This window comes from Xenopus tropicalis, chromosome 6 (assembly GCF_000004195.4).
Source record: "Xenopus tropicalis strain Nigerian chromosome 6, UCB_Xtro_10.0, whole genome shotgun sequence".
Classification (NCBI taxonomy): domain Eukaryota; kingdom Metazoa; phylum Chordata; class Amphibia; order Anura; family Pipidae; genus Xenopus; species Xenopus tropicalis.
Window position 1 is genome coordinate 74,007,006 of NC_030682.2, and position 25,869 is coordinate 74,032,874.

Here is a 25,869-nt window from a genome sequence, read left to right on the forward strand (position 1 = left end):
GGTGGTTTTCAAATTTTATTAGGTATGCAGCAGATCACAGAAACCAACATTACAGGCACTGTTTAGAAAGAAAGCCTGATATATGTTGTAAAGAAAGTGATGTTTTATTTAAAACAAAAAAATGCTTAAGTTTAAAGGTTTTAGGGTGTTTAATACATTAATTAACTAGAGTTCCAAATAGAGCCTACATTTCACTAGTGCATCTTATTTATTTGGCCACACATGGGCTAATTATCGAGGCATCCAGTTGTTCAGCTGAAAGAATTCATTTTGTGTATTTAGACCACATGTGGATAACTTCATTGAACTTGGATCCATTCCTAAACAAATGGAATTCATTCAATTTGGTCCTCTTGTTTTATAGCTAGAGGGCCTACTGCCAGGTCTGGGTCAGCCAATGAGTTACCAAACTCAGTGTTTGAGAATGAAAACATCAGCCAACCAGATCTTTGACACCAATAATCTTGCTTAAAATTGTTAGAAACAGAGACGAATAATAGAGGGAGATCCCCAGATTTACTGCTTCTCTTTACTGCTTCTGCTTACTCTTGTTTACAATACAAACAAAAGCACTTACATCATTGGGAATAGTAAGCTCATGGGAACTGGTTGGAGAAGTGGCATCCAGTCCTATACATGAAAAAAAGATGGGAAATTATGTAGAGGATTTACAAAAACAAATGGAGAAAAATATACTCACGTTAGCATATAGGGGGAGATTTATCAACGTTTAAGTTTGATTTTTTCACAATTTGAGTTTTTTGCTCTAAAAAAATTTGAATTTGAATTATGTTTCAATAACTTGAATGTATGGCATTTATTAAGTGCAAATAACATGAAAAATTAAAAATAAAAAGTTGTCATGTAAAAGAAGTTTCTATAGAAGTCGTTGGGAATTCACAAACTCAAATTCAAACTTGAAAATTGATAAATAATCCCAATATTGTGTCACAGATGTGAAGAAAAAAAATGAGAGGACAGCAAAATTAAGTACAGAACTTACAGCAATAAAAAGGGGTGCTAAAAGGCAGCAGATGTATGAATTACATATGTTTAATTTAATATTCTGTATTTGTATCCTTTAACCCTTAATATTATGTTATGCTGATTCAAATGACATTAAGAAGCATGTGAGACACTGGAACTAAAACATGAATATTTGGTTACTGGAAATGCATGGGCAGGCTTGATAGAAAATTGCCTTAATACTGACAGAAGGGTTAGGTTAGGATAAACAAGGAACATTATTGGAGTAAAAAAAAAAGGATTAGTGGTATTTTAAAAATTGTAGGGAGGTGGGCTAATTAAAAGAAGAAGGACATAGAAAATACTGTAAGTTGCATACATTTGTTTTACTGAGAGGGAGGGAGAGAAGGGAAAGGGAAATAAGCAATTAGAGGATCACTACATTTATTGAGAAACACGTGAAATGAGGACATTTATTAGGAAGGTAAAGGGCATCATTAACACGCAAAACATTAAGGAAGACATTAAGCAAGCTGATATTACCTAAATCTTTTTATCACTTCACATTATTAAAATCAGACCCAACATCCCTTCTGATAAGAATGCAAATATAATTTCAATGTTTTATCATTCATCAACCATTTGGTGTATAGTCTTTTAAACAAATTGAATTATATTTTTTTCTTTACAGGGGTCCAGGGGTAACACACACACACATAGCATTGCACTCTGCAGATCTGTAAAAAAAAAACTTAATTTATTGGTGGTCCACTTATTATAAGGACCACTAATTTTTCTCCAATAAATTACATTTTTTTGATACAGACCTGCAGAGTGCAATGCTATTTTTTTCATATGTATCTTTTCATATGCACCCAGGCAAGTTGATATATACAATTAAGCGAGTGCACCTCTTGGGATTTAACTATATATAAATATATATATATAAATCTTGTACAAGGAACGTTACCGCGCTCCTCCTTTAGTGTGTATCCCAGCCACCTCAGGACGCTGTATGATGATACAGCGTCCTGAGGTGGCTGGGATACACACTAAAGGAGGAGCATGGTAACTCGGATAATTGCAAAAAAAGAATGAATCACAAAAGGAAAGCTTTTAAGAAATATAAGTCACAGGGGACAGTAGATGCGTTTAATGATTATAAACACTATAACAAGTGTTGTAAAACAGCAATCCGGAAGGCAAAGATAGAAAATGAGGAGCGCATCGCGGCCGAGGTCAAGACTAACCCCAAAAAGTTTTTTAAGTATATTAATAGTAAAAAGATACAGGTTGAGGGTATGGCCCCATTGAGTTATAATAACAATATGGTTACAGCGGATACAGAAAAGGCAGATGTGCTTAACCAGTTCTTTTCTTCTGTGTATACAGTAGAGGAGCCAGTGGGCCAAGTCCCACCCAATAGCTGCACTGTTGCCTCAGCTCCAACTACACAGTGGTTGGCACAGGATATGGTGCTTAAAGGGTTACACACGATAAATGTAAACAAGGCACCTGGGCCAGATGGAATACACCCTCGGGTACTGAGAGAGCTAGGGGCAGATTTGCAGTGGCCCTTGTTTCTGATATTCTCAGACTCTCTTTCATCAGGTATGGTACCTAGGGATTGGAAGAAGGCGAATGTCATTCCCATATTTAAAAAGGGAGTAAGATCTCAGCCTGGCAATTATAGGCCTGTAAGTTTGACATCCGTGGTGGGCAAGTTATTTGAAGGCTTGTTAAGGGATCACATTCAAAATTATGTAGTGGAGAATGCCATTATGAGCAGTAATCAGCATGGCTTTATGAAGGACAGGTCATGTCAGACCAATTTAATTGCTTTTTATGATGAGGTAAGTAAGAAGCTGGACAGTGGGGATGCAGTAGATATAATATATTTGGATTTTGCCAAAGCATTTGATACCGTTCCCCACAAACGGCTGCTTTCTAAGCTAAGGTCTATTGGTCTTAGTGAAGTCGTTTGCACATGGATAGAAAACTGGCTACAGGATCGGGTACAGAGGGTGGTTGTTAATGGTACATTCTCTACTTGGAGTAAGGTTCTCAGTGGGGTCCCTCAGGGTTCTGTACTGGGTCCACTTTTGTTTAATTTGTTCATAAATGACTTAGGGGAGGGTATTATGAGTAATGTATCAGTGTTTGCAGATGACACAAAACTCTGCAGACCAGTCAATTCTATCCAGGATGTGACATCCCTGCAGCAGGATCTTGACCAACTGGCAATCTGGGCAGCTGAGATTTAATGTGGATAAATGTAAGGTCATGCACCTGGGATGTAAAAATATGCAAGCCCCGTATACCCTTAATGGGACTACACTAGGCAAATCCCTAATGGAGAAGGACCTTGGAGTCCTTGTAGATAATAAACTTGGCTGTAGCAAGCAATGCCAGGCAGCAGCTGCAAGGGCAAACAAGGTTTTGAGCTGTATTAAAAGGGGTATAGATTCACGGGAGGAGGGGGTTATTCTTCCCCTTTACAGAGCGCTGGTAAGGCCCCATCTAGAATATGCTGTTCAGTTTTGGTCTCCAGTGCTCAAACGGGACATTATTGAGTTAGAGAGGGTCCAGAGAAGGGCAACTAAGCTGGTAAAGGGTATGGAAAGTCTCAGTTATGAAGAAAGACTGGCCAAGTTGGGTCTGTTTACACTGGAGAAGAGGCGCTTAAGAGGTGACATGATAACTATGTATAAATATATAAAGGGATCATATAATAACCTTTCTAATGTTTTATTTACCAGTAGGTCCTTCCATGGACACGAGGGCACCCACTTCATTTAGAAGAAGGGAGGTTCCATTTAAACATTCGGAAAGGATTTTTTACAGTGAGAGCTGTGAAGTTCTGGAATTCCCTCCCCGAATCAGTCGTGCTGGCTGATACATTATATAACTTTAAGAAGGGGCTGGATGGATTCTTAGCAAGTGAGGGAATACAGGGTTATGGGAGATAGCTCTTAGTACTAGTTGATCCAGGGACTGGTCCGATTGCCATCTTGGAGTCAGGAAGGAATTTTTTCCCCTCTGCGGCAAATTAGAGAGGCTTCAGATGGGGTTTTTTTGCCTTCCTCTGGATCAACTAGTAGTTAGGCAGGTTATATATAGGCATTATGGTTGAACTTGATGGACGTATGTCTTTTTTCAACCCAACTTACTATGTTACATATGCAACGTTTCGGACAAAGCACTTGCCCTTTATCAAGCCTGTGTTAATGAGATCCACATCATGAATCACATTTAAAGGGATATACAGTAAAACTACATCATTTCAAAAGGGGCTTAACTTTAACAGTATTGGATTATTATTAACAAAAGACATACCCTATAAAGTTTATCAACAGCAAGTTAAACAAAATCATAAAAAAATAAACAAATCATAATCCTTATTTAACCCCAAGGGGGAAAGTGATTTTAATTTATTGATCCACCTTTGTTTAAGCCTAAGTTCCCTATCCCCCCCCTCTTTTTAGCGGGGGTATAGATGCTAATACCATATACTTAAGTTGATCTGAGGTATGGCCCTTCTCACAAAAGTGCTTAGACACCGGCAGTGTGGTATTCTCCAAGTTAATAGCAGATCGATGTTGTGAGATACGTGACTTCACCATCTGCGTGGTCTCACCAATATAAATGAGGCCACACGGACAGATTAGCACATATACCACTTAAGGTGATTAGTAAGGCTCAGTTTAGAGTGCATAATTTACCTAAGAGAAAGAAACAGGGAAGGGGGCGGATACCTTTTGTTACACAGTATTCTGACCACAGTGAATCTATTGCTCAAATATTTTGTAAACACTGGTATATTCTTAAAAGAGCATATCCGTTAATACAAGACTTTGAGACACCACCACTGATTTTGTATCGTAGGGGCAAGACTATTGGTGCCTCGGTTACTTCTACGGTATTAAAAACAAAAAGTAGACAGGAATGTACTTTTTTGGGGGCTAAAACAAAAGGGATGTATCCCTGTTTGAATTGCACTCAGTGTCCATATGTTTTAAAAGGTAAAGAATTTGTACATCCACACACTGGACACAGGGTGCAATTACGGGGACATTTTACTTGTATTACGAAATATGTGGTATATGTGCTAATCTGTCCGTGTGGCCTCATCTATATTTGTGAGACCACGCAGATGGTGAAGTCACGTATCTCACAACATCGATCTGCTATTAACTTGGGGAATACCACACTGCCGGTGTCTAAGCACTTTTGTGAGAAGGGCCATACCTCAGATCAGCTTAAGTATATATTGGTATATTGGTATTGGTAAATTGGTATATTGGTATTGGTACACAGGCTTGATAAAGGGCATGTGCTATGCCCGAAACATCGCATATGTGATGTGATTCATTCTTTTAATACACTTTTTTGCAATTATCCGAGTGCCGCTATTTTTTCTACAGTGTCTATATATATATATATTTCACACCGACACACCCTTTTTAAAAAAAAATTACGTCTTTATTATAAGCACATTGCACAGAAAATCAGACATTTCGGTCCTTATATCCTTGAGAAAGGTCCTAATAAGGACCGAAACATCTGATTTTTTGTGCTTGTAATTTCAGACACAAAAGTTTTTTAAAAAGGGATAATATTTTAATTTTTAAAAAAAAATATAATATTTTTTTATACAAATGATCCGGGGTGATTTTTTGCATCAGAGTGCATACACTATATATATATATATATATATATATATATATATATATATATATATATATATATATATATATATGTATACTGTGAGGTGTAAGTTAAATTAAGTGGATTGTGATAAAAAGATATAGCTACCAATTGTTATTTAGCAGGCATGTGCCAAATGTGAGGCATTTCAAAAGATATTAATATAAGCTATATTTGCTTATTTGGTCCAGAAGATGTTAAGAATAAGATATATGTGTATTCTATTACAAATTTCTTAATAATCAGTGTAGACAGTTTCTTTTAAACATTATATTAAAGAAATAGTGACACAGGTCTTACCAGAACTGAACTCTACCTCAAAATATATATATAGCCTTTAGACCATTTTTTTCTCAATTTGACCTCTTTCTACTGGACATTGGTTGCTTCTGCTTTAAGAGTGTGTCAGACTCCAACACACTCTTAGGGTTTCTTGGTGCTTGTCAAAGGAAATATAAAAGCTTGACTGACAAGAAGAATCTGGCAGTTTAATGGTGTTGTTATCTTTTGCTACTTGACTATACAAGGTCAGACTTGCTCTTCCTTTCATGTTTAGGTATATGTCTGTACAACAATCCTCCACTGCACTACAGCAAAGCAGAGAGGGCAGGAGAGAATTTTTCCAGAAAGAGAAGTTTTTTTCTTTGCAGGAGGGGGTGTGGGATAAGAGAGACTGGAAAAAAATGCCAGCAAGGATAAAGAAATAGTACTCACCCCCTACAGCAAATAGTATCCTTCTCCATATAAGGAAGTGGAGTGTTTTGTGTGTACTATAAATTAAGAAGTGGTAATATGCATTTTTTAAGCCACCAACCTTGTTTTCAGCCATGTGATATCCACTATACCTCTGAACTAATGAAGAAATTTTAGATCTGTCAGTAACACTAGGCTGTGGAAGTCACTTGGTTTGTCTACATAAAGCTATAGCTAAGATCATTAGATAATATTGATCAAATGCCCATGGCTAAATCTTTAGAAGTGCTTTATTGAGTGTGTCAGCTATAACCATTCTTCATTAAAGTACTAAGTTAAAAATTAGAATAATATACTTATGAAAATGTTACCCTGTCCATCTGATCTTTCATCTGTAATTTTTTTTTTTTTTTTTTTTTTTAAATCATTGACCTCTAACTGCACACTGGCATATGCCTGCAATGCATAAGCTATTTTAATGGACAAACCAAATAAAATAATACTTATATAATGTTAATGCTCTAAAATAAGGCTAGGTAGATAAGACAAGTTAAATGGTAAACAAGGCACACAAAACAGAAACAGGGTGCATTATATGAAAGAAATAAAAGAGGATGATTTGGTCATTGACTACATTTAGTAAAAGAAATGATGTAATGACCATGAGGAAAAAATTGTTAATAAAAGGATATTTTTGGGGTTCATGGGTACGTACCAGGGAAACCAGGGGTGGTCTGCCCAAGGGGAGTAAAGGGGGTATGCTGCATAGCCAACTGGTGAAGCTTGGTCAACTGCAGGGCAGGATGGGAAATTAGAACTAACCAATCAAATGTAATTATTTCAAAGTACAGAAAAACCATCATGTTTTTAAAAACAAAAAAATGGATTATTGAATTCACACAAAACTAGTTACAATCATTGTTTCTAAACTACTGAAAGAGAATACAATAATAGGAATAAATGCATCTATTGTGCATTTAATGTTTTGTTAATAGTAAATGGTAAATATATACTACAATGGTACAGCTTAAATTCATGCAAAATTAAATAAACATATCAAACCAATAACATAGATACAGATTGCATTTGTGTCTGGGCTACTATACTTTCTATTTTCAAAACATTCATAAAAAAGACATTTGCAATCTTAAAAGAGATAACTATATTTACTGTAGAAAGTAAATGTTGCCCAAAACAAATGAATAGGAAAAGTAAAGTATAATTGGCATGCGCTGAACTCACGTCTGGATGTGGAATAGCATACTGTCCCTGAATTGCAAATGCCTAGAAAACAATAGGTAAATAAAATGGAAATTACTCTTTGTGTTAATTTTTTCAAGAGTCAGTGTGTGCTGCAATTGATTTTTGATGCAGTACAGGTATGGGACCTGTTATCCAGGATGTTCAGGACCTGGGGTTTTCCAGATAAGGGGTCTTTCCATAATTTGGATCTTCCTACCTTATGTCTATTAAAAAATCATAAAAAAATAAGTAAACCTTTTTTTTCAGTTCCTGTTCAGTTCCCTCATTAAAAAAAAAAAACCTGCTCATGCACAGACTGGCTCCTGCTGCCTACAGTAGTCAAAGTGATGAGGGAACTGAACAGGAAGTGGGGGCAGGGCTTCACTCTGCGCAAGGAAGCAAAGGAAATGAGCAGGAGATTTCAACTTCTAACTCAGGAGCCAGGTCAGACTAAATGCAGGGACAAAAGGTAGATAATTCTGGAGGGTGTTTAAAGTAATTATACTGATAGAAAAAAAAAAGGTTTACTTATTTCTTAAGCATGAAATAAACCCTATAGGATTGTTTTGCCTGCAAACAATTAAGAAGGATTAAAATTTTGAATTATTTACTTAAAATGTAGCTTTCTGGATAACAGGTTTCTGGATAATGGACCCCATACCAGTATACAAAATATCACATTTTTGTAAAGATAGATGTAGACAGTTAATTGTTACTGTCTGCTGTTAGAAGTTGGACCTTGCGACAATCGCGTCCCAGGATCGACTGGCCAGCTCCCTTGGCTCATTGCAAAAGCTGGCAGTGCAGAGAGAACCCTGAACTGCGAAGCACGTATGTGATACATGCTTGGCAGTTAGATCTTTTTCTGCAAGCACGTATCACATACTTTCATGGCAGGAAAAACCATAAGAGGACAAACAGCACCAAATATTAAATATACTGCAGTGCAAGCAATAGTTCTGAATGCACGCACTTTATATGCATGTATATATTGTACTATGTACCAGGTTCTCTTTTGTCTATAACCACTAACGGCTAATAAGATCCACAGATTTGTGTGTAAATGGATAACAGCCTTGCTTAGAAAGAGGGTGTGCAGCAGTTGGAAGGATGCTTTGCATTCAGCTTAAGAGAGTTGTTTTTTTTTTTTTTGTTTTGTGACACACCCACTCAGCAATTACTTGACCTGGCTCTCAGAGAGAGGATCCTAACTGTCTGTAGCATTTAGCATTTTTGTTAAACAAATACATTTGAGAATATTATTATCATCATTTCTATCCATTTAGACAATTTGATTTTCACAGTAGTTCCCCTTTAGAAGAGGCGGCTACCTTCTCTGTCTTCTGTGTTAGCTGGTGGCTGACACAGGGGTTATATTTTTTTATCTAAAGAATCTGCTTATGGGAGTTTCAGCACATGTGGTACAGGTATGGGATCCCTTATCCGGAAACCCATTATCCAGAAACTTCCGAATTACGGAAAGGCCATCTCCCATAGACTCCATTATAAGCAAATAATTCTAATTGTTTAAAATGATTTCTTTTTTCCCTGTAATAATAAAACAGTACCTTATACTTGGTCCTAACTAAGATACAATTAATCCTTATTGGAGGCAAAACAATCCAATTGGGTTTATTCAATATTTTACTGATTTTTAGTAGACTTAAGATATGGAGATCTAAACTACGGAAAGATCCCTTATCCAGAAAACCCCAGGTCCCGAGCATTCTGAATAACAGGTCCCATACCTGTACCTGTGCCAGACTTGTGCAAGTGCTGTCAAAAAGGAATATGTAGCTATTGATAATCCACAATTTTTTATGGGATTCGGTAGAATGATATAGGATAATCTTGCGATAAATGTACTTTTAATACTGTTGCATATCAAATTCATACGCAAATCCTTAATATAACAGTAATGATATCCACACATGAAGAATACCTAAAAAGGTCAAGGTTATTTTTTTAAGGATTCAGTTTATCTGTTCAATATTATATATAATGAAATGTATTATATTAAATGGAGGTTGTGTTTATACACATGAGAATATTTAAGGCAGATTTGCTAAAGCTTTATCTTCGTGGAAGTTAGGTTGCCTAAGGGATATAGAATATATTAAAATAGCAGGTGATAGAAAGTTATAGAAAGTGTAAACTTTGATCTGTTTTTGGACTTGAAACTTTAGAGACTCCAAATGAAAAAGAAATGTATATTGTGTCAGAAATGCACCAGCAATACTTCTGAAAGTAAGTGTGGGGAAGTATGAATACAATTCATATTCATCAGACAAATTATTTCAGTTTATAATAAATACTAAAAAATCCCGTCCATATCTCCCTATGTATGTATTTCTGGTCACAATATACTGTAATAGGAAGAATCATCAATTCTAGCGCAAACAAAACCTCAGTAACTGATATTCAGTACAATCTCAGTACAAGATTTTGCAAAAAATGTAGCAACAATCAGTTCTATATTGTAATGTTTTAAATGGCAGTTATATAACTTCTTTTAAATGCAACATTTAACAAGTAAATGAGCTACACTGGCAACTTATGCTTTAAAATTGGGCTATGAAAAAATTTTCTCAGGTAGGTAACCTTTACTAGTTAATCACTAACAAGTCATTTCTTATAAACACCTAATTTTATGCAATTTTCACACCAAAACCATTCCATTGGCTGCTTTTATTCCTCTAGTGTCAAAATAAATGCACAACCTGAACTTCACTTTTTTTAAGCCTTAATAGTGCATGCAGTAGATGTTGTGATATAACTAAATTAAAATATAAAATTCCATAGCCATGATTCAAAGCGATTTAAGTAAGGGCTTGATTTAAAGCCTCTGTAGATTCGAATCAGCCAGTAGCAAAATGCAACAAAATATTTGGGAGAAGGTGTACAATAAGATCACAGAATGGGACCACGGATGCAGAAAATGTTAGAGCTGACTAAACCTTTCTGTACCCTGGGTCTCTCTGTGGCATGTAGCATGCAGGGAGCTGACTGGCTAAAAATCTGCAAGTAACTAGGATATAAAGATTTACAGGTCATGGAACTCTGAGTTGAGTGCTAATATCCTTATATTTTACAACAGAGGGTATATTAGTTATTATGATACACAAGTTTTAGTGAGTCATGTGGCAGAAATTACATCACTACTTGCTGAAATTATATATAATGACATCACCAGTCACCATTATGATTTACTGGCTCTTGTCTATTATAATTAAAGTATGAAAAAGTTTACATCCAAAAACATTACATTTACAGGCAATAAATACAGGGGAATGATCAAAGTAAAAGCGAGCAGCTAACTAACATAAAATCTAGAATGGCAAAGCAGATAGGATCTATGTTGTCCAAGCATCATCTGAAAGATAACATATACTCTTATACTATACCAGGAAAAGAGAGTAAACTAACAGGTGCTGGCTGAGGTTGAGCCAGGACGGTGTGATTTCCAGCTGAGGCCAAAATGGTTTCCGCTCTTACCTGGCCTCCAGCAAAAATAATCGGTCCAGATGCAGGCTTTGGACGGTAAGGAATAGTTGCACCTTTTGGCGGCGACTTTAAAGATGAAAACATAAAACATTCATTATTTGAAACACAAGCACTATAAGACATATACACTGTATACAATAGAAAATCAACTTACAGAAATCACTATATGTTAAATGTTAAAAGTAAATATTAGAAACAGATTCACTATCTCACCATTCATCTCACTATATTTGGAGATGAATATATAAAAAGTATTATATTTATTTTTGGCACACAGAATACCATAACCAATGCCGCAAGTTTCTAGCCAAGTGGAATTTTACACCTTGTATTAAAACATTCATAGCGTGACAATAGGTAAATTACAAACGTAACTTTTAAGAAATTATCTAAAAATCTGTTCTTGTTTTCGATGTGATTGCGCTCTACATGTAAAAAAAAAATTGCAAAGAATTTCTCTAGTAGGTAGCAACATGCCTTTATCTATAAGAGGACTTACCTCTAGCATAACCACACAAATTTGTTTAACACACTGAATGATGGCGTCTGGGGTTCCTGATATGGTAACAGCTCGCTCTGTTGAATTTGGTAGCATATCTCCTGCAACTTGTACTTGGGCACCTGTGGACTTTATATTAACACAAAAATAGACCATTTTACTAGCATAACTCTGAGCTCTCCATTGTTATTGGTCTGAATTATTTTTTTCTGTTAATTTTTAGCTTAAAAATACTGTTTGCAATAAAGGAATCATAGCACTGGAGAGTTTGTTTATTTCAGAGATAATTAGTACCGTGTACATTAATTTTTCAAAAATATTCATATGAATATTTACACCAACTCTATTTAAATAAAGAAATTACATAACCCCAAATAGTGTTTGTGTAAATATTCATCTGAATATTTTTGAAAAATTGAATGTATACATTCAATGTATACATACTGAGCACTAAATTTGCCCAGGAGCAGTAATCCATAGCACCCAATCAGCAGGTAGCATTTACTATTAATCTGGTTAAAAGCAAATATCTTATTGGTTGCTATAGGTTACTGCTCCTGGGCAAACTTAGTGCTATTTATTACATATGGGGGTTTATCTTCCCAGTTGGTTCTAACAAATAATAAATATTGTACAATATATATATTTATGTTGGGTTGAAAACCCCAACAGACTGTTCTTCTTCCGCTTTTTCTTATTATTATTCTTAGCGCCCCCCATTTTCTAAACGCTACTCCTGTTACAATTTAAGGGGTACAACACTCAAACTCTCCACGCTTCTTTGCCGTATAGCAGAGCATGTTGCTTGTGCTTTTCTAAGCGATCCCACCCACTGTCTTTTTGTGGCACCGCTCTGAACCCCCCAATTTTCCCATTGACTTTGACAGGAAAGATTTTCAAACTGCTGCCACGCTTACAGGTTTTAAGCTACACCCCCCAAATTTGGGGGTCACCCCAAATGAAACAGCGACATTTGTTGGATGACCCCCAAAGTGGGCGTGGCCAACAACAGCCAATCAGATTTCACCTATAGACTTCATATGTTTACATTTAAACTGCTGCCATTCTTTAAATATTAATACTAAGGTCCCCAAACTTTGCAGAGCTAGTTACCTGGTAACAGTGGTTCAGTGTTAGAAAGTGGGTGGAGCCACCAATAGCCAATCAGATTTTAACTATTGCTTTTCAATGGGGAAATTCAAACTGCTGCCATTTTCACAGTATTAACACCAGGGCCACTAGGGGACTAGATTTTTAAGTTTTAAAAAGTGGGAGAAGCCACCAACAGCCAATCCATTTCCACCCATTTAATTTCATTGATTTATATCTAAACTGATGCCATTATTTAAGTATTAATTCCAGGGTTGTTAAACTTTCCAGAGCTAGTCATTGGGTATTTTCCGCTCAAATTTAGAAAAAAATGTAGGTGGGGCCACCAACAGCCAATCACATTTACTCTCAATGGTGAATGCTGTCAGTCTCACAATTTTTATGTCCGAGTCCCCAAACTTTGCAAAGTTGGTCACTGGGGGACTGCAGTTCAAAAATAGGAAAAGTGGGTTGGGCCACTAATAGCCAATCAGATTTCATCCACTGAATTTTATTAAATTTTAAAATTAAATTTAAAATGCTGTTATTCTCACACTATTTATGCCATGGTGCCCACTTTGTCACTGGGTGACTTCGACTCAAGGTCACTAATCACAATTTACCTATTGACTTTTATTGGTTTAACTGCTGCCGTTCTTTAACTATTAATCAGAGATTATTTTGTAGAGTTAGTCACTGGGTTCCAGGTTAGAAAAAAGGGGCAGAGCCACCAACCTCCTATCAGAGGTCACTCATTGACTTTCAGTGGGGAAATTTAAATTGCTGCCATTCAGACACTATTAAAACCAGGGTCCCCAAACTTTGCACAGTGGTTTTTACTATATAACTGTGGTCCAAGGTTAGAAAAAGTGGGCGGAGCCAACAACAGATCAGATTTCATTTCAACCCAACATGAAGTTTGTTCTCAAACTTCCCTTTCTAGTTGTATGTTACTATATTTGTATATATATATATATATATATATATATATATATATAAAGCAAGACAGTGAGCTGCACACACCAGGACTTGGCAAAAAAATGATAAGTTTATTTAAGCAAAGAAATCCAATGTTTCGAGCACTAACTGTGCTCTTCCTCAGGGAAAAAAAACCTGAGGAAGAGCACAGTTAGTGCTCGAAACGTTGGATTTCTTTGCTTAAATAAACTTATCATTTTTTTGCCAAGTCCTGGTGTGTGCAGCTCACTGTCTTGCTTTATATATTTTTGCTAGCACCCTGGGCATTTGAACTTTAATAGGGTGTGCTCCGTTTGTTCCTGTATATATATATATATATATATATATATATATATATATATATATATATATATATATATATATATACTAATATACTATATTTGTATGCTTCAGTAGTACATTGCTGGGAAGGCAGCAACAATATTGTTGAGGAACCTGGTAATTCTGTAAGGGGATTTGTAAATTAAGCCAAATTCATTGGAACTCCCTATCAGGTGTCTTTTTTTCAACTTTTTCAGCATTCACACAGACATTCATAGATTGACTGGCATCCAGCAATGGCATCAAGACCTATTTGCTTTAGTTAAAATACTTTTAAAATTGCAAGTTTGCACAGATGTTAGTTGTGCCTTGGTTTTGAAATCTAGCCTAATCTCAGACAAATCAAGAGTGGTATGACATTTTTCATATCATAAGCAAACACTTACCTCTCTGATCTCTTTAATTTTAGATCCTCCTTTTCCTATAAGTGAGCCACATTGGCTTGCAGGAACAACTAATCTTAGGGTAACAGGAGGTTTGCTTGTCACTGTGCTGTTTGTCATGGAAGCGTTAATATCCTGGGAGGAAATAATGAAAATAAGGCATGGTCCTGAATTTATACTCTACTTTAATTCAGTAATTAAGTATTTATATTCCCCCTTGTCATGTTGGAGCAGTAAGGCTCAGCATATAAAGGGTTAAATTTTTAATTTAGAAGTCTGTTTAGAATTCACATTTGAAGGAAACCCTTCACAGTAGGGGATAATTCACAAATACCCCCTAAAAGACACTGAAGGCAGACCATCTGGCAAGGGAGGTGTGAAGAGCCTGACAGGGCAAATGAATCAACAATGGTAACCAAATTATCATACTTGTGCTACAAGTGGGGTGGTCTGTCTCTTCTTAGCAGATTCTTAGCTAATATTTCTTTAGGCCCATAAAATAAATATCTTTTACCAAAGATAAAAATCATGGTGCCCAGTCATTAGCTTGTAGCTAGAGCTCCCCACAGACTCCAAACACCCCCGTGTTATGATCTCGGGATTATCTCATATTCTGATAAAACCAGAATAATATGGGTTAGGCCTGGTGTGTTTGGTGTCTATGAAAAGAGAATTCCATTTCCCACGTAATGCACATGGTTCTATCATTCTGGTGAATACCCATAAGTATTTGAGGCTAGCTGGAAAATAAAATGTCACCAGAACAGCCAGTTACCAAATGGTGACCCGCCCTCACGTTTCTCATTGGATGAGGGCGTGAACTTTGTAAACTGGGGGCATGAACCGTGTAAACTGTACATCAATGGCCCAGACAACTGGGAAGATATATGCCTTTGGGGACTGAGCTGCTCGGGAGGTATATGTCGTTATTTCTCCATCCCCCCGGAAACAGGAATTACATAGGATCATTCTGATGGTGATGTATGTAGGTTTCTGCATTTTTATCCCTTTTTATTTTATAACTGTTTTGTAACTTGTATGTCATTTTGTAACATTCGCTGTTTTTATATAATATATGCACTGTCCACTTTGGATTATTAAATATAAAATTTAATAAGTTTTCTGGGGTGAGTGTACTTTTTTGTAGCTTTAATCCCACATAAAATGATGTAAATGTGTTGATTTTGCAGGACCTGAAATGACTGAATTGTGTATCAAACTGTTCAGTGGACCCCTGGCATTCAAATTTAGGGTGTTTTTGGAAATGTCATCAAAATTACCAAATTTAGGAAAGCTTTGCGCTTGGTACTTTTGGAGTAAAAAGACACAAGTACCCATTTTAGATTCGGGGGAATGTGTACTTTCCAAAAATATATGGCTTTCTGGGCTGAGCATACTTTTTTGTAGCTTTATCCCACATAAAATGATGTAAATGTGTTGATTTTGCAGGAGCTGAAATGACAGAAATGATAGCTTGCATGGGTATGTTCACATTGGGGCCCCTACATGCCACATACTTAGGTAAACCTATACATATTGTGTATCATACTGTTCAGTGGACCCCTTGCATTCAAATTTAGGGTGTTTTATTTGGTTACTATAGACTGGAAGCTTTGAAGCGATTTTTCAAAAAATTCACAAATTTTGATAAAAACCAATAACTTTAGAAAGGAATTGCAACTTGGTAGTTTGAATTAGACAGATAGTTCTACCCATTCTGGATTCCCCAGAATCTGTTCTTTCAAAAAATGTATAATTTTTTATCTGGGATAAACCTTCTGTTAGTGGAATTTTTGGCCTTGAAATCTAAAGTATGCAGCTTTCTGGAGCAGTGCTTTGGAAAACTGGTAGAGTACTGCTGGGAGTTTTTGACCTATACAACTGAGAATTTTCCATAAAACTATATATATTTGGTATTGGCACGTTCAGAACACATGGTACTTTCCAAATCAGTTGTATTTTTGTGCATAATATAATTTCTGTTTCTGGTATATGTGTTTATATAATGGAAAATATTTTTTTTTTCATTTTGTAGATATTTAGAAGCCTATATCTTGTTACAGAATTGGAATTACACAAAACTTCTACCATATTTTGAAAGCTTAGGTAGTCCTGAAAAAACCATATATTGTTTTCCTGGGTAAACTAAAAGTCCCCCCCAAAGAAAAGCCCCTAAATTGAAACAGTGCAAAATGTGCAAAATGTTCAAAATGTCTGGCAATACAAATTTTGTTTTGACCAAAACGGCTGGCAGTAAAAGGGTTAAATGCAGCTTCTGTCCACTCTGATTTGTATTGCTTAAAGTAAATCAAATTAACGTCTTTACTTCTGAATTAAGCCATTAAGATCCTAATAAATGATTTAATATTTATTTTAAAAGACAACCAATTTATTCTGTGATTTTAGCAGAAAACCAATCTATGCTCTGAAGGACAGCCCTTTAGGAGTAAAAATTTGCTTTTCTGAAATTCAGGGTCTTTGTTGCCTGTGTGTATATTTGTTTTTTGCCCCATGCATTAAATTATATAATATTATGGTCACTGTTATCCAGGGGTTCAACCACTTGTACATTTGCAATACGTTATGGGTCTTTCTGCTTTGCTCCTCAATAACCTGTGACATAAATGTTTATAAACTTGTTCCCACTTACTGTCCTTTTAGTACTATTGCTCCAGTCAATACCTGGCTAATTAAAATCCCCCTTTGTTAATACTTGTCCTAAACTAGCAGCCTTTTTTATTTGCAACAGGAGCTGAGCCTCTTCCTGTTGGTTGCATTAGGGGGTCTATAGCTTCAATTAATTTGCTGAATTCTATAATATCTGTGAAAAGCTCAACCCATAAGAGTTCAGCTCCTTCATTTACCATCATCACGTTCTCCTTTATATGCACTGAATCTACAATTTTACTTTGCAAAAGATTTGGCAGAATACCGGACCAAATTCGAATCCTGATTTTTTATAGTTTTAACTTTTTTATTGAGAATGACATGTTCATAACAATACATTCATTGGTGCAAGTTATGTATAGTTACAACAATAAATTATACAATTTTCAGCCAAGTATAGTTCTTGTGTGTCATTCTTTAAAGGAGAAGGAAAGTCAAAATCTATTAAGCACACTATTAAATAGTACTACTATTGCTGTGTAAAAACGCTATATTCCTGGCTTGCCTAATGAAAGATTTACAGAGATACACTTACTAGAACTTACATACTTGTTTCAGTGAACAGCGTTGCCATCTTGTCCAGCGTGTCTGTATGGGCTGAAAAGCACAAGCCAGCCCCCCCTCCACTCCCCGCTCCTGTCACAAAGATTCCGCAGCTCCCCGCTCCTGCCACAAACCCTCCGCCGCTCGCAGCACCTGCCCCCCCCGCTTGTCACAGAGTTCGGCGATGCTGCATCGCTATGGCAACCGGACACTCCTGCCGTGTGCACATGCGCCGCCTGCAGTAACAAGTCGCCAAGTCTTGAAGGAGCGTTGCATTATGGGAATCTTCTCTACCCAGCTCAGCGTTTTTTTTTCCTATTTGGCTTCTGATTTTCTTAACGGTGAAGTATGGGGAGACTTAAGGGCAATTAATTAAGCTAAAACCAAAACAAACTTGGGTGGATCCGGGTTCTACCTATATTTTTTTAATTTTTATTTCAATCCTGCCTCATCCAAATATCCTTTAGGATTTTCAGTTAAATTGTTCCATTCATTTCCCTTTCCCTCCTCCAGGTTTCCTTTTATTTTATATGTTATATTATATGAGGGGAAGGCATGGTTCAGGTAGGGGGGGTGGTATTGTATCCAGGGATCCCATACATTTTGGAACCGTTCTTGTAGGCCATAAGGAATGCTAGTTAATGCTAGTTAATTTTTCTTTGACATATATCGAGTTGATCTTGTTTTTTAATTCCAGTATAGGCAAGAATCGGGATCTCCATGATCTATTGTTAGTTTAGCTGCAGTAAAAATTTGGTTTATCAGCATCCTTGCATTTCTTTACATTAGGAATGTTTTTCCCCAGTAATGCATATTCTGGAGACTGGGGGCATTGCCACCATATATGATAGACCATGCCTTCCCCTATACAGTTTCTGAACCATTGTGAGTTATATTGGTTATTTATTTTATGAAGTCTGGCTGGGACCAAGTACCAACGTAATAAAACTTTGAATTCTGCTTCAAGCAGGGAAGTATTAATTGAGCCATGTGCTACCTGGTCCCATATTTTAAGCCATTCATTTTCCTCTAATGATTGACCAAGATCTTTTTCCCAGGCTTTTACGTATGGTAGGGTAGGTGGGAGGCTAGTTTCAGTAAGATATTTTATAGTTTCGAAAGCACTCCTTTAGAATATGGGTATTTGATACAAATAGTTTCTAAATATGTAGAAGGTGGTATGTTTGTATCTCTGAATTTAGATTTCAAGGAGTGTTGCACCTGCATATATCTAAAAAGTTCTCCAGGAGGAGGAGAATACAGTTGTTGAAATCTATCCCACTTTAAGGGGGCAGAAATGAGGGGTAAGGGATAACGTGGTGCACCAACATCCTATGGGCGCCGCCATCTTGGATGTGCCAAATGCTCTTAACACTTGACTGTTAGAGAGATCAGCCCCATATAGAACTGCCAGTCCAAAGTTCACACTCCCATCTTCTTCACACAATCTAGCAAGTCTATTGAGATGCACAAACTCCAGAGCAGCATCCCTTTTTGCTTTGCCCACACTAGATTTTCTAAGTGCCTCATCATCCTGCTGCTGTTCTCCTGCTCCAAAACTATCTGACCCTACTAACTCCTGCTCAGTGAGCAAGAGACTTCTCTCAAGATTGTCAATAGACCACAATGTTGCAATTTGTTTGTCTAGGGCTTTAATGTGGGCCTCTAAAGTGGCAATTCGCTCACACCCACCACAGAGTAAGCACTTTGGAATGCTTGTTCTAAATCTGTGTACATGTAATAAACAAGAAAGTGACTTCAATCACACACTGGATCTTGCCATCAAGATGTCTATTAAAACTGGACTTTATTTATCCATTGAAATCATTACGTCTGATGTGTTTCAGGCACATGCGCACTTAATCATAGGCATAGACTAAAGAGAAGTGCATCATTTAAATAGCAATACAATTAGTGACATCACAAAATCACCTTAGACATCTAAAGGAAAAACTAAACAAAACACAAATCAAAAGGATAAATAAGGAGCATAATGACATCTTTAATTTGTATTTGCTCCAAGTGAGTTACCAAAGATGTCATTATGCTCATTTCTTTTAGCACACAGACCACCGATCGACAGTGGTGAGTCATTTTTGAACTCTGACGTTACTGTTTGTTTTGAAGTAAACGACAGACCTGGGGTTTATACACACAGGCCATTTTAGAATTTGGGTACGATTTGACCTTTTGGGTTTAATTTAACAACATTCTATATTGTTAATGTTCATATGTTTGTGACAATTTAAAAGAACTCTATTCATTTGGTTTGATGTGGCAGACTGCACTAAGTCAGACTAAGAATAACTAAATTTTTTTTACCTTGTTTTAAACTCCATTTGTTTTGACAGAAGAGGGCATGTTTCTTTTTAACACTCTTACAAATCTTACTATGCCTTTTAATGTGTGCATAGCAAATAGGATCAAATATAAGTTAACATGAGTTTACATATAAATATCTTCTTTTGACAATGCTGACATCAGGTGGAATCATGCATGGTATATTTTTGGCAAGCTGAAAAGCGCCATACGCTCCTACCTGTGCCTGCACCGGAATGAATGGAATACACTCGGGTGTAGGCACATGTAGCCGGAATAGGCATGAAAAATTTTTATGAATATAAAACCAAACTCTTCATAACAAGGTTACTCACAAAACAATATATGCAAACCACAAATTACACATCAGCTAAATGAGACATGTAAAAATGGCCCTTTTTTAAAATAAAAATGATGAGCCAAAGCTAATTATAGTGTGATGGATTCATCAGCTGAAGGGACTGAAGAAATATTGAAATAATGTGGAGGATATTCAAAAACATCAGCAGCATTTGTTCCTGTGCTGTAATCCATAGCAGCTAATCATCCTATAGACTTGGTTGTTATGGGTTACTGATTAAGTTAAATCAAAATATGCATAGACCTGTTTGTCCATTATAATCACTGCTGATAAATGGGGCAGACTACTGTCTAGTCTGGCTCTTAGGACAGCATTTGGCCAGGTGCCTAGTAAAATGTATGCTCTTTTGTTCTAGGCATTGTTTAGAGGAGAACTAAACCCTAACCCATCTACAGCCCTGCTCCAACCCCCTCCACTGCCCCCCCTCCAAGCTGCATCCTGCAACAGCTCTTCTGTCCCTGTGTGCTGAATTGACATAAATCTACTCAGCTGAGTTCAAAGGTGTCATCTTCCCCTTTCTTCTGATCTTGCGGGAGCATGCACAGCTGAATCTACTTCCTGAATCAGCTTTGACTTGCATGCAAGATCCATATTGGAGAACTGTAAGAAGAGGTCAGTATTCAGGAGAAGATTGTTCCCAACCTGGACCTGCTGTGAGTCAGGCCCGCCACTCTCTAAAAAACTGTTGCACTGGCTCAAACTCACCTGACCCAGGCCTGGATATATGCAACACAGAGAGTATAAAGTTCACTTCTTGGTTCTAATTATATCTAGGAGGTAATAGCAATACAAAAAGTGTGATAAGAATGTACAGTGCACCAGGTTTAGCAAGCATTTGAAATCCTGTCATGCAGCTGTAGCAACATCCTCAATCAACCTGGACTTTTAATTCTTTATAATTATTAAGAGGAATATCTGCAGATTTCCTTCTTCAAATTTGCTAAATGGCCAAGGCTGAGATGACTTTCTTGCTTGCATCATGTTTATGATGCCAAGAATACAAAAAATGTTGATTTTTCAATTTCATATATTGATGTTGCTCTTTAAACCGACAGACACATCCTTGTACCATTTCTATAGGACAGTGGTGCATATAGACACCACAGTCAACACATATTTTCACAAAAAAATAGCTAAACTACCAATTCATTTTCTATTTTAAATTTCCTTTGTGTAATAAATATGATGTAATAGCTGAAATTCTAGCAAATATTTGTGAATTGCCTAATTACGTAAATGTTAAAAATGGCGCATGATGAGTGTTGATAATGAAACTCATCTAGGAAGGTCATTGTTAAATAAGTGGAGCATGTTTTAAAGATCAAGCTTCCTTTTTAAATATAAATCAGTTTATTTAAGAAAGAATAAAGGTACTCTGCGTTCAACTGCTCCTAATAGTGTCAGGACAATGGCATCACCTCATATATGGGTCTGAAATTGTAATGATGTCTGACATTCCTGTCTCTAATGTCTATGTAATCTAAACTTTGCAGGTTCAATGGCCAGCATGAGTAATTTGACATAACTAGAATTGTGGGGTAACAACAAATCAGTCTGTGCCTGGAATTCTTTGAATCACTCATGTGTAGAGTGAGCATTATTTTAGCTTGAAGTATTGTTAAATGACCTGTATATATACATATATATAAGGAGCTTTACTTATGGGAAGTTGACAGTCAGCATAAACATAAAGAAAAGAGCTTATGAAAAGTCCTTAAATGTATTGACTTGAAGGTGGTTTTGCTATGGTATTTGTTATGCTATGATAAAATTACAAAATTTAATTACCACTTCTGCTAAAAACAACAAAACATTTTAAGAAATAATATTTGCTGTCTAACCCCCTAAAGGGGTTGTTTTTTTTATTAATTCCCTCCTAAATGGGCACCTTTTGTCTTTTATGGCTAGTATAAATGAACATCTTTTTTCATCCGTCTACATTGATTTTCAGTGTATTAAGTCTATAGTTAACTGAAATGGCACCTATCAACCTCTGTGTCATCCTAAGCACAGGTCTGCTTCTGAAAGCATACCAGTGATTTGCCACAACTAGCTCTTTCAGGGTACCTAAGAGCTAGTTGTGGGATCTGAACAAAAAAGTAATTTAAATCATGCTAAACACACTTTGTGTGTATATATTTATGGATTCAGTGTGCATAAATTTAGTCGCTCTTTAATAATCTATTAAATGGAAAAAACAATATATAAAAGATGGAAAAAATTACACATAATAACCAGAGGATCATGGATTCATGGATCTTTAATTTGCCTCACCTCCAGCTATAATTACATTGTGTCACCTGCTCTATCATAGGTAACCACAACTCTGAACTACTGTGATGGAGAATATCCTGCCTTCATAATCTTCCTACCTGTTGCTAAGTTCCTGCTTAATTCCTGTGGGAAAACCTTGTCTCTCATCTTGGAATTGAGGTTGTGCAGTGATTCAGACACACATTTATTTGAGATGACAATTGAGATTGAAAAAAAAATTCTCAGGTTTTAGTTGGAAAAATTTCCATTGTTTTAAACACTGCAATTACACAACTGCAAATAAAAAATGCAGTAACAAGATTGCATCTCAAAATACAACCCATTTGCCCCTGAATCTCAAGTCTTGAAGCTTAATATGTCATCTGTGGCCATGATTACACAAAGAAATACACTCCACTGACCTTCAAGAACTAGTCATCTCAACCCTCTCATACACAGCCTTAACCCTTTTACTGCCAGCCATTTTGGTCAAAGCGGAACTTGTATTGCCAGACAGTTTTTGAACATTTTGCACTGTTTCACTTTAGGGGCCTTTCCTCAGGGGGACTTTTAGTTTACCAAGGAAAACAATATATCGTTTTTTTCAGAACAACCTAAGCTTTCAAAATATGGTAGAATTTTTGTGTAATTCCAATTCTGTAACAAGATATAGGCTTCTAAAGGTCTAAAAATGCAAAAAAAATCAAATTTTCCATAATATAATCACACATACTAGAAACAAAAATTATTTTATGCACGAATATACAACTGATTTGGAAAGTCCCATGTCTCCTGAACGTGCCAATACCAAATATATATAGTTTTATGGAGATTTCTCACTTGTATAGGTCAAAAACTCCCAGCAGTACACTACCAAATTCCCAAAGCACTGCTCCAAAAAAACTGCATACTTTGGATTTCAAGGCCAAAATTCCACTAACAGAAGGTTTATCCCAGAAAATTGTACATTTTTGGAAAGAACAGATTCTGGGGAATACAGAATAGGCACAGCTGTATGTCTACTCCAAACAGCTTTCCTAAAGTTATTGGTTTTTATCAAAATTTGTGATTTTTTTTAAAAATCGCTTCAAAGCTTCCAGTCTATAGTATCTTATCTCCTACAGGTCATAAAGTAACCAAATAAAACACCCTAAATATGAATGCCTGGGGTCCACTGAACAGTTTGATGCCCAATATGTATAGGTTTACCTAAGTATGTGGCATGTAGGGGCCCCAATGTGAACATACCCCATATGAACTGTCATTTCTGTCATTTCAGCTTCTGCAAAATCAACACATTTACATCATTATATGTGGGATAAAGCTAGTAAAAAGTATGCTCACCCCAGAAAGTCATATTTTTGGAAAGTACACATTCCCCCGAATCTAAAATGGGTACCCATGTCTTTCTACTCCAAAGTACCAAGCCGCACAGCTTTTCTAAAGTTAGCAATTTTGATGACATTTCCAAAAATCCCCTCAAAGCTTCCACTTTGAAGCATCTTATCTCCCACATAGCATTAGGTACCAAGATAAAACACCCTGAATTTGAACGCCAGGGGTCCACTGAACAGTTTGATGCCCAATATGTATAGGTTTACCTAAGTATGTGGCATGTAGGGGCCCCAATGTGAACATACCCCATATGAACTGTCATTTCTGTCATTTCAGCTTCTGCAAAATCAACACATTTACATCATTATATGTGGGATAAAGCTAGTAAAAAGTATGCTCACCCCAGAAAGTCATATATTTTTGGAAAGTACACATTCCCCCGAATCTAAAATGGGTACCCATGTCTTTCTACTCCAAAGTACCAAGCCGCACAGCTTTTCTAAAGTTAGCAATTTTGATGACATTTCCAAAAATCCCCTCAAAGCTTCCACTTTGAAGCATCTTATCTCCCACATAGCATTAGGTACCAAGATAAAACACCCTGAATTTGAACGCCAGGGGTCCACTGAACAGTTTGATGCCCAATATGTATAGGTTTACCTAAGTATGTGGCATGTAGGGGCCCCAATGTGAACATACCCCATATGAACTGTCATTTCTGTCATTTCAGCTTCTGCAAAATCAACACATTTACATCATTATATGTGGGATAAAGCTAGTAAAAAGTATGCTCACCCCAGAAAGTCATATATTTTTGGAAAGTACACATTCCCCCGAATCTAAAATGGGTACCCATTTCTTTCTACTCCAAAGTACCAAGCCGCACAGCTTTTCTAAAGTTAGCAATTTTGATGACATTTCCAAAAATCCCCTCAAAGCTTCCACTTTGAAGCATCTTATCTCCCACATAGCATTAGGTACCAAGATAAAACACCCTGAATTTGAACGCCAGGGGTCCACTGAACAGTTTGATGCCCAATATGTATAGGTTTACCTAAGTATGTGGCATGTAGGGGCCCCAATGGGAACATACCCCCATATGATCTATCATTTCAGCTCCTGCAAAATCAACACATTTACATCCTTTATGTGGGATAATGCTACAAAAAAAGTACATTCACCCCAGAAAGCCATATATTTTTGGAAAATACACATCCCCCCGAATCTATAATGGGTAAATATTTCTTATTGCTACAAAGTACCAAGCTGTAAAGCTTTCCTAAGTTTGCAGATTTATATGACATTTCGAAAATCGCATAAAAATGTTGCAATTTGCCGCATTTATCTCTCACAATTTCTTGATAAAGATCAGATAAAGACAAATCACCCCAAAAAGGAACACCAGAGGTCTACTGAACAGTTTGATGCCCAATATGCATATATATACCAAAGTCTGCGGTATGTACTGAACCCAAAATGAAAATAGCGCATAAGGATTTCTCGCCTGCCAGCTCAGCTTTTGCACACAGAGCCCCCTGTCAGTGTATTATGTGCCAAAACTTCCCCTAACCATACAGTGACCCCCACAAAACCATATATTTTTGGAAAGTACACATTCTGACAAATCTAACAAGGGTAAAGAGTCCTTTCTACACCAAAGTACCAATCTGCAGAGCTTTCCTAAAGTTATTGGTTTTTATGACATTTCAGAAAATCGCCTAAAAATGTTGCAATTTGTCGCACTTATCTCACACAATTTCTTGCGTACAAAGGCAAGTCACCCCAAATAGGAACACCAGAGGCCTACTGAACAGTTTGATGCCCAATATGCATAGATATACCAAAGTCTGCGGTATGTACTGAACCCTAAATGAAAATAGCGCATAAGGATTTCTCGCCTGCCAGCTCAGCTTTTGCACACAGAGCCCCCTGTCAGTGTATTATGTGCCAAAACTTCCCCTAACTATACAGATCCCCCACAAAACCATATATTTTTGGAAAGTACACAT

At 36.6% G+C, this 25,869-nt stretch overlaps 1 protein-coding gene and 1 long non-coding RNA gene across 2 annotated transcripts in view; one reads left to right on the forward strand and one right to left on the reverse strand.

The window, feature by feature from the left end:
* pcbp2 (poly(rC) binding protein 2) overlaps window positions 1-25,869 on the reverse strand; it is a gene marked incomplete at its 3' end in the record, with an annotated part of 55,219 nt that overhangs the window by 25,442 nt on the left and 3,908 nt on the right. Inside the window, 6 exon segments of the mRNA NM_001045603.1 lie at window positions 578-630; window positions 7,082-7,157; window positions 7,609-7,650; window positions 11,035-11,178; window positions 11,612-11,740; window positions 14,386-14,517. Coding sequence (NP_001039068.1) covers window positions 578-630; window positions 7,082-7,157; window positions 7,609-7,650; window positions 11,035-11,178; window positions 11,612-11,740; window positions 14,386-14,502 — 561 coding nt within the window. The 5' untranslated portion in view covers window positions 14,503-14,517.
* LOC108644713 lies at window positions 15,088-21,178 on the forward strand. The gene is made up of 2 exons (XR_001923288.2): window positions 15,088-15,363; window positions 20,628-21,178. It is a non-coding gene; the product is annotated as an uncharacterized LOC108644713 (long non-coding RNA).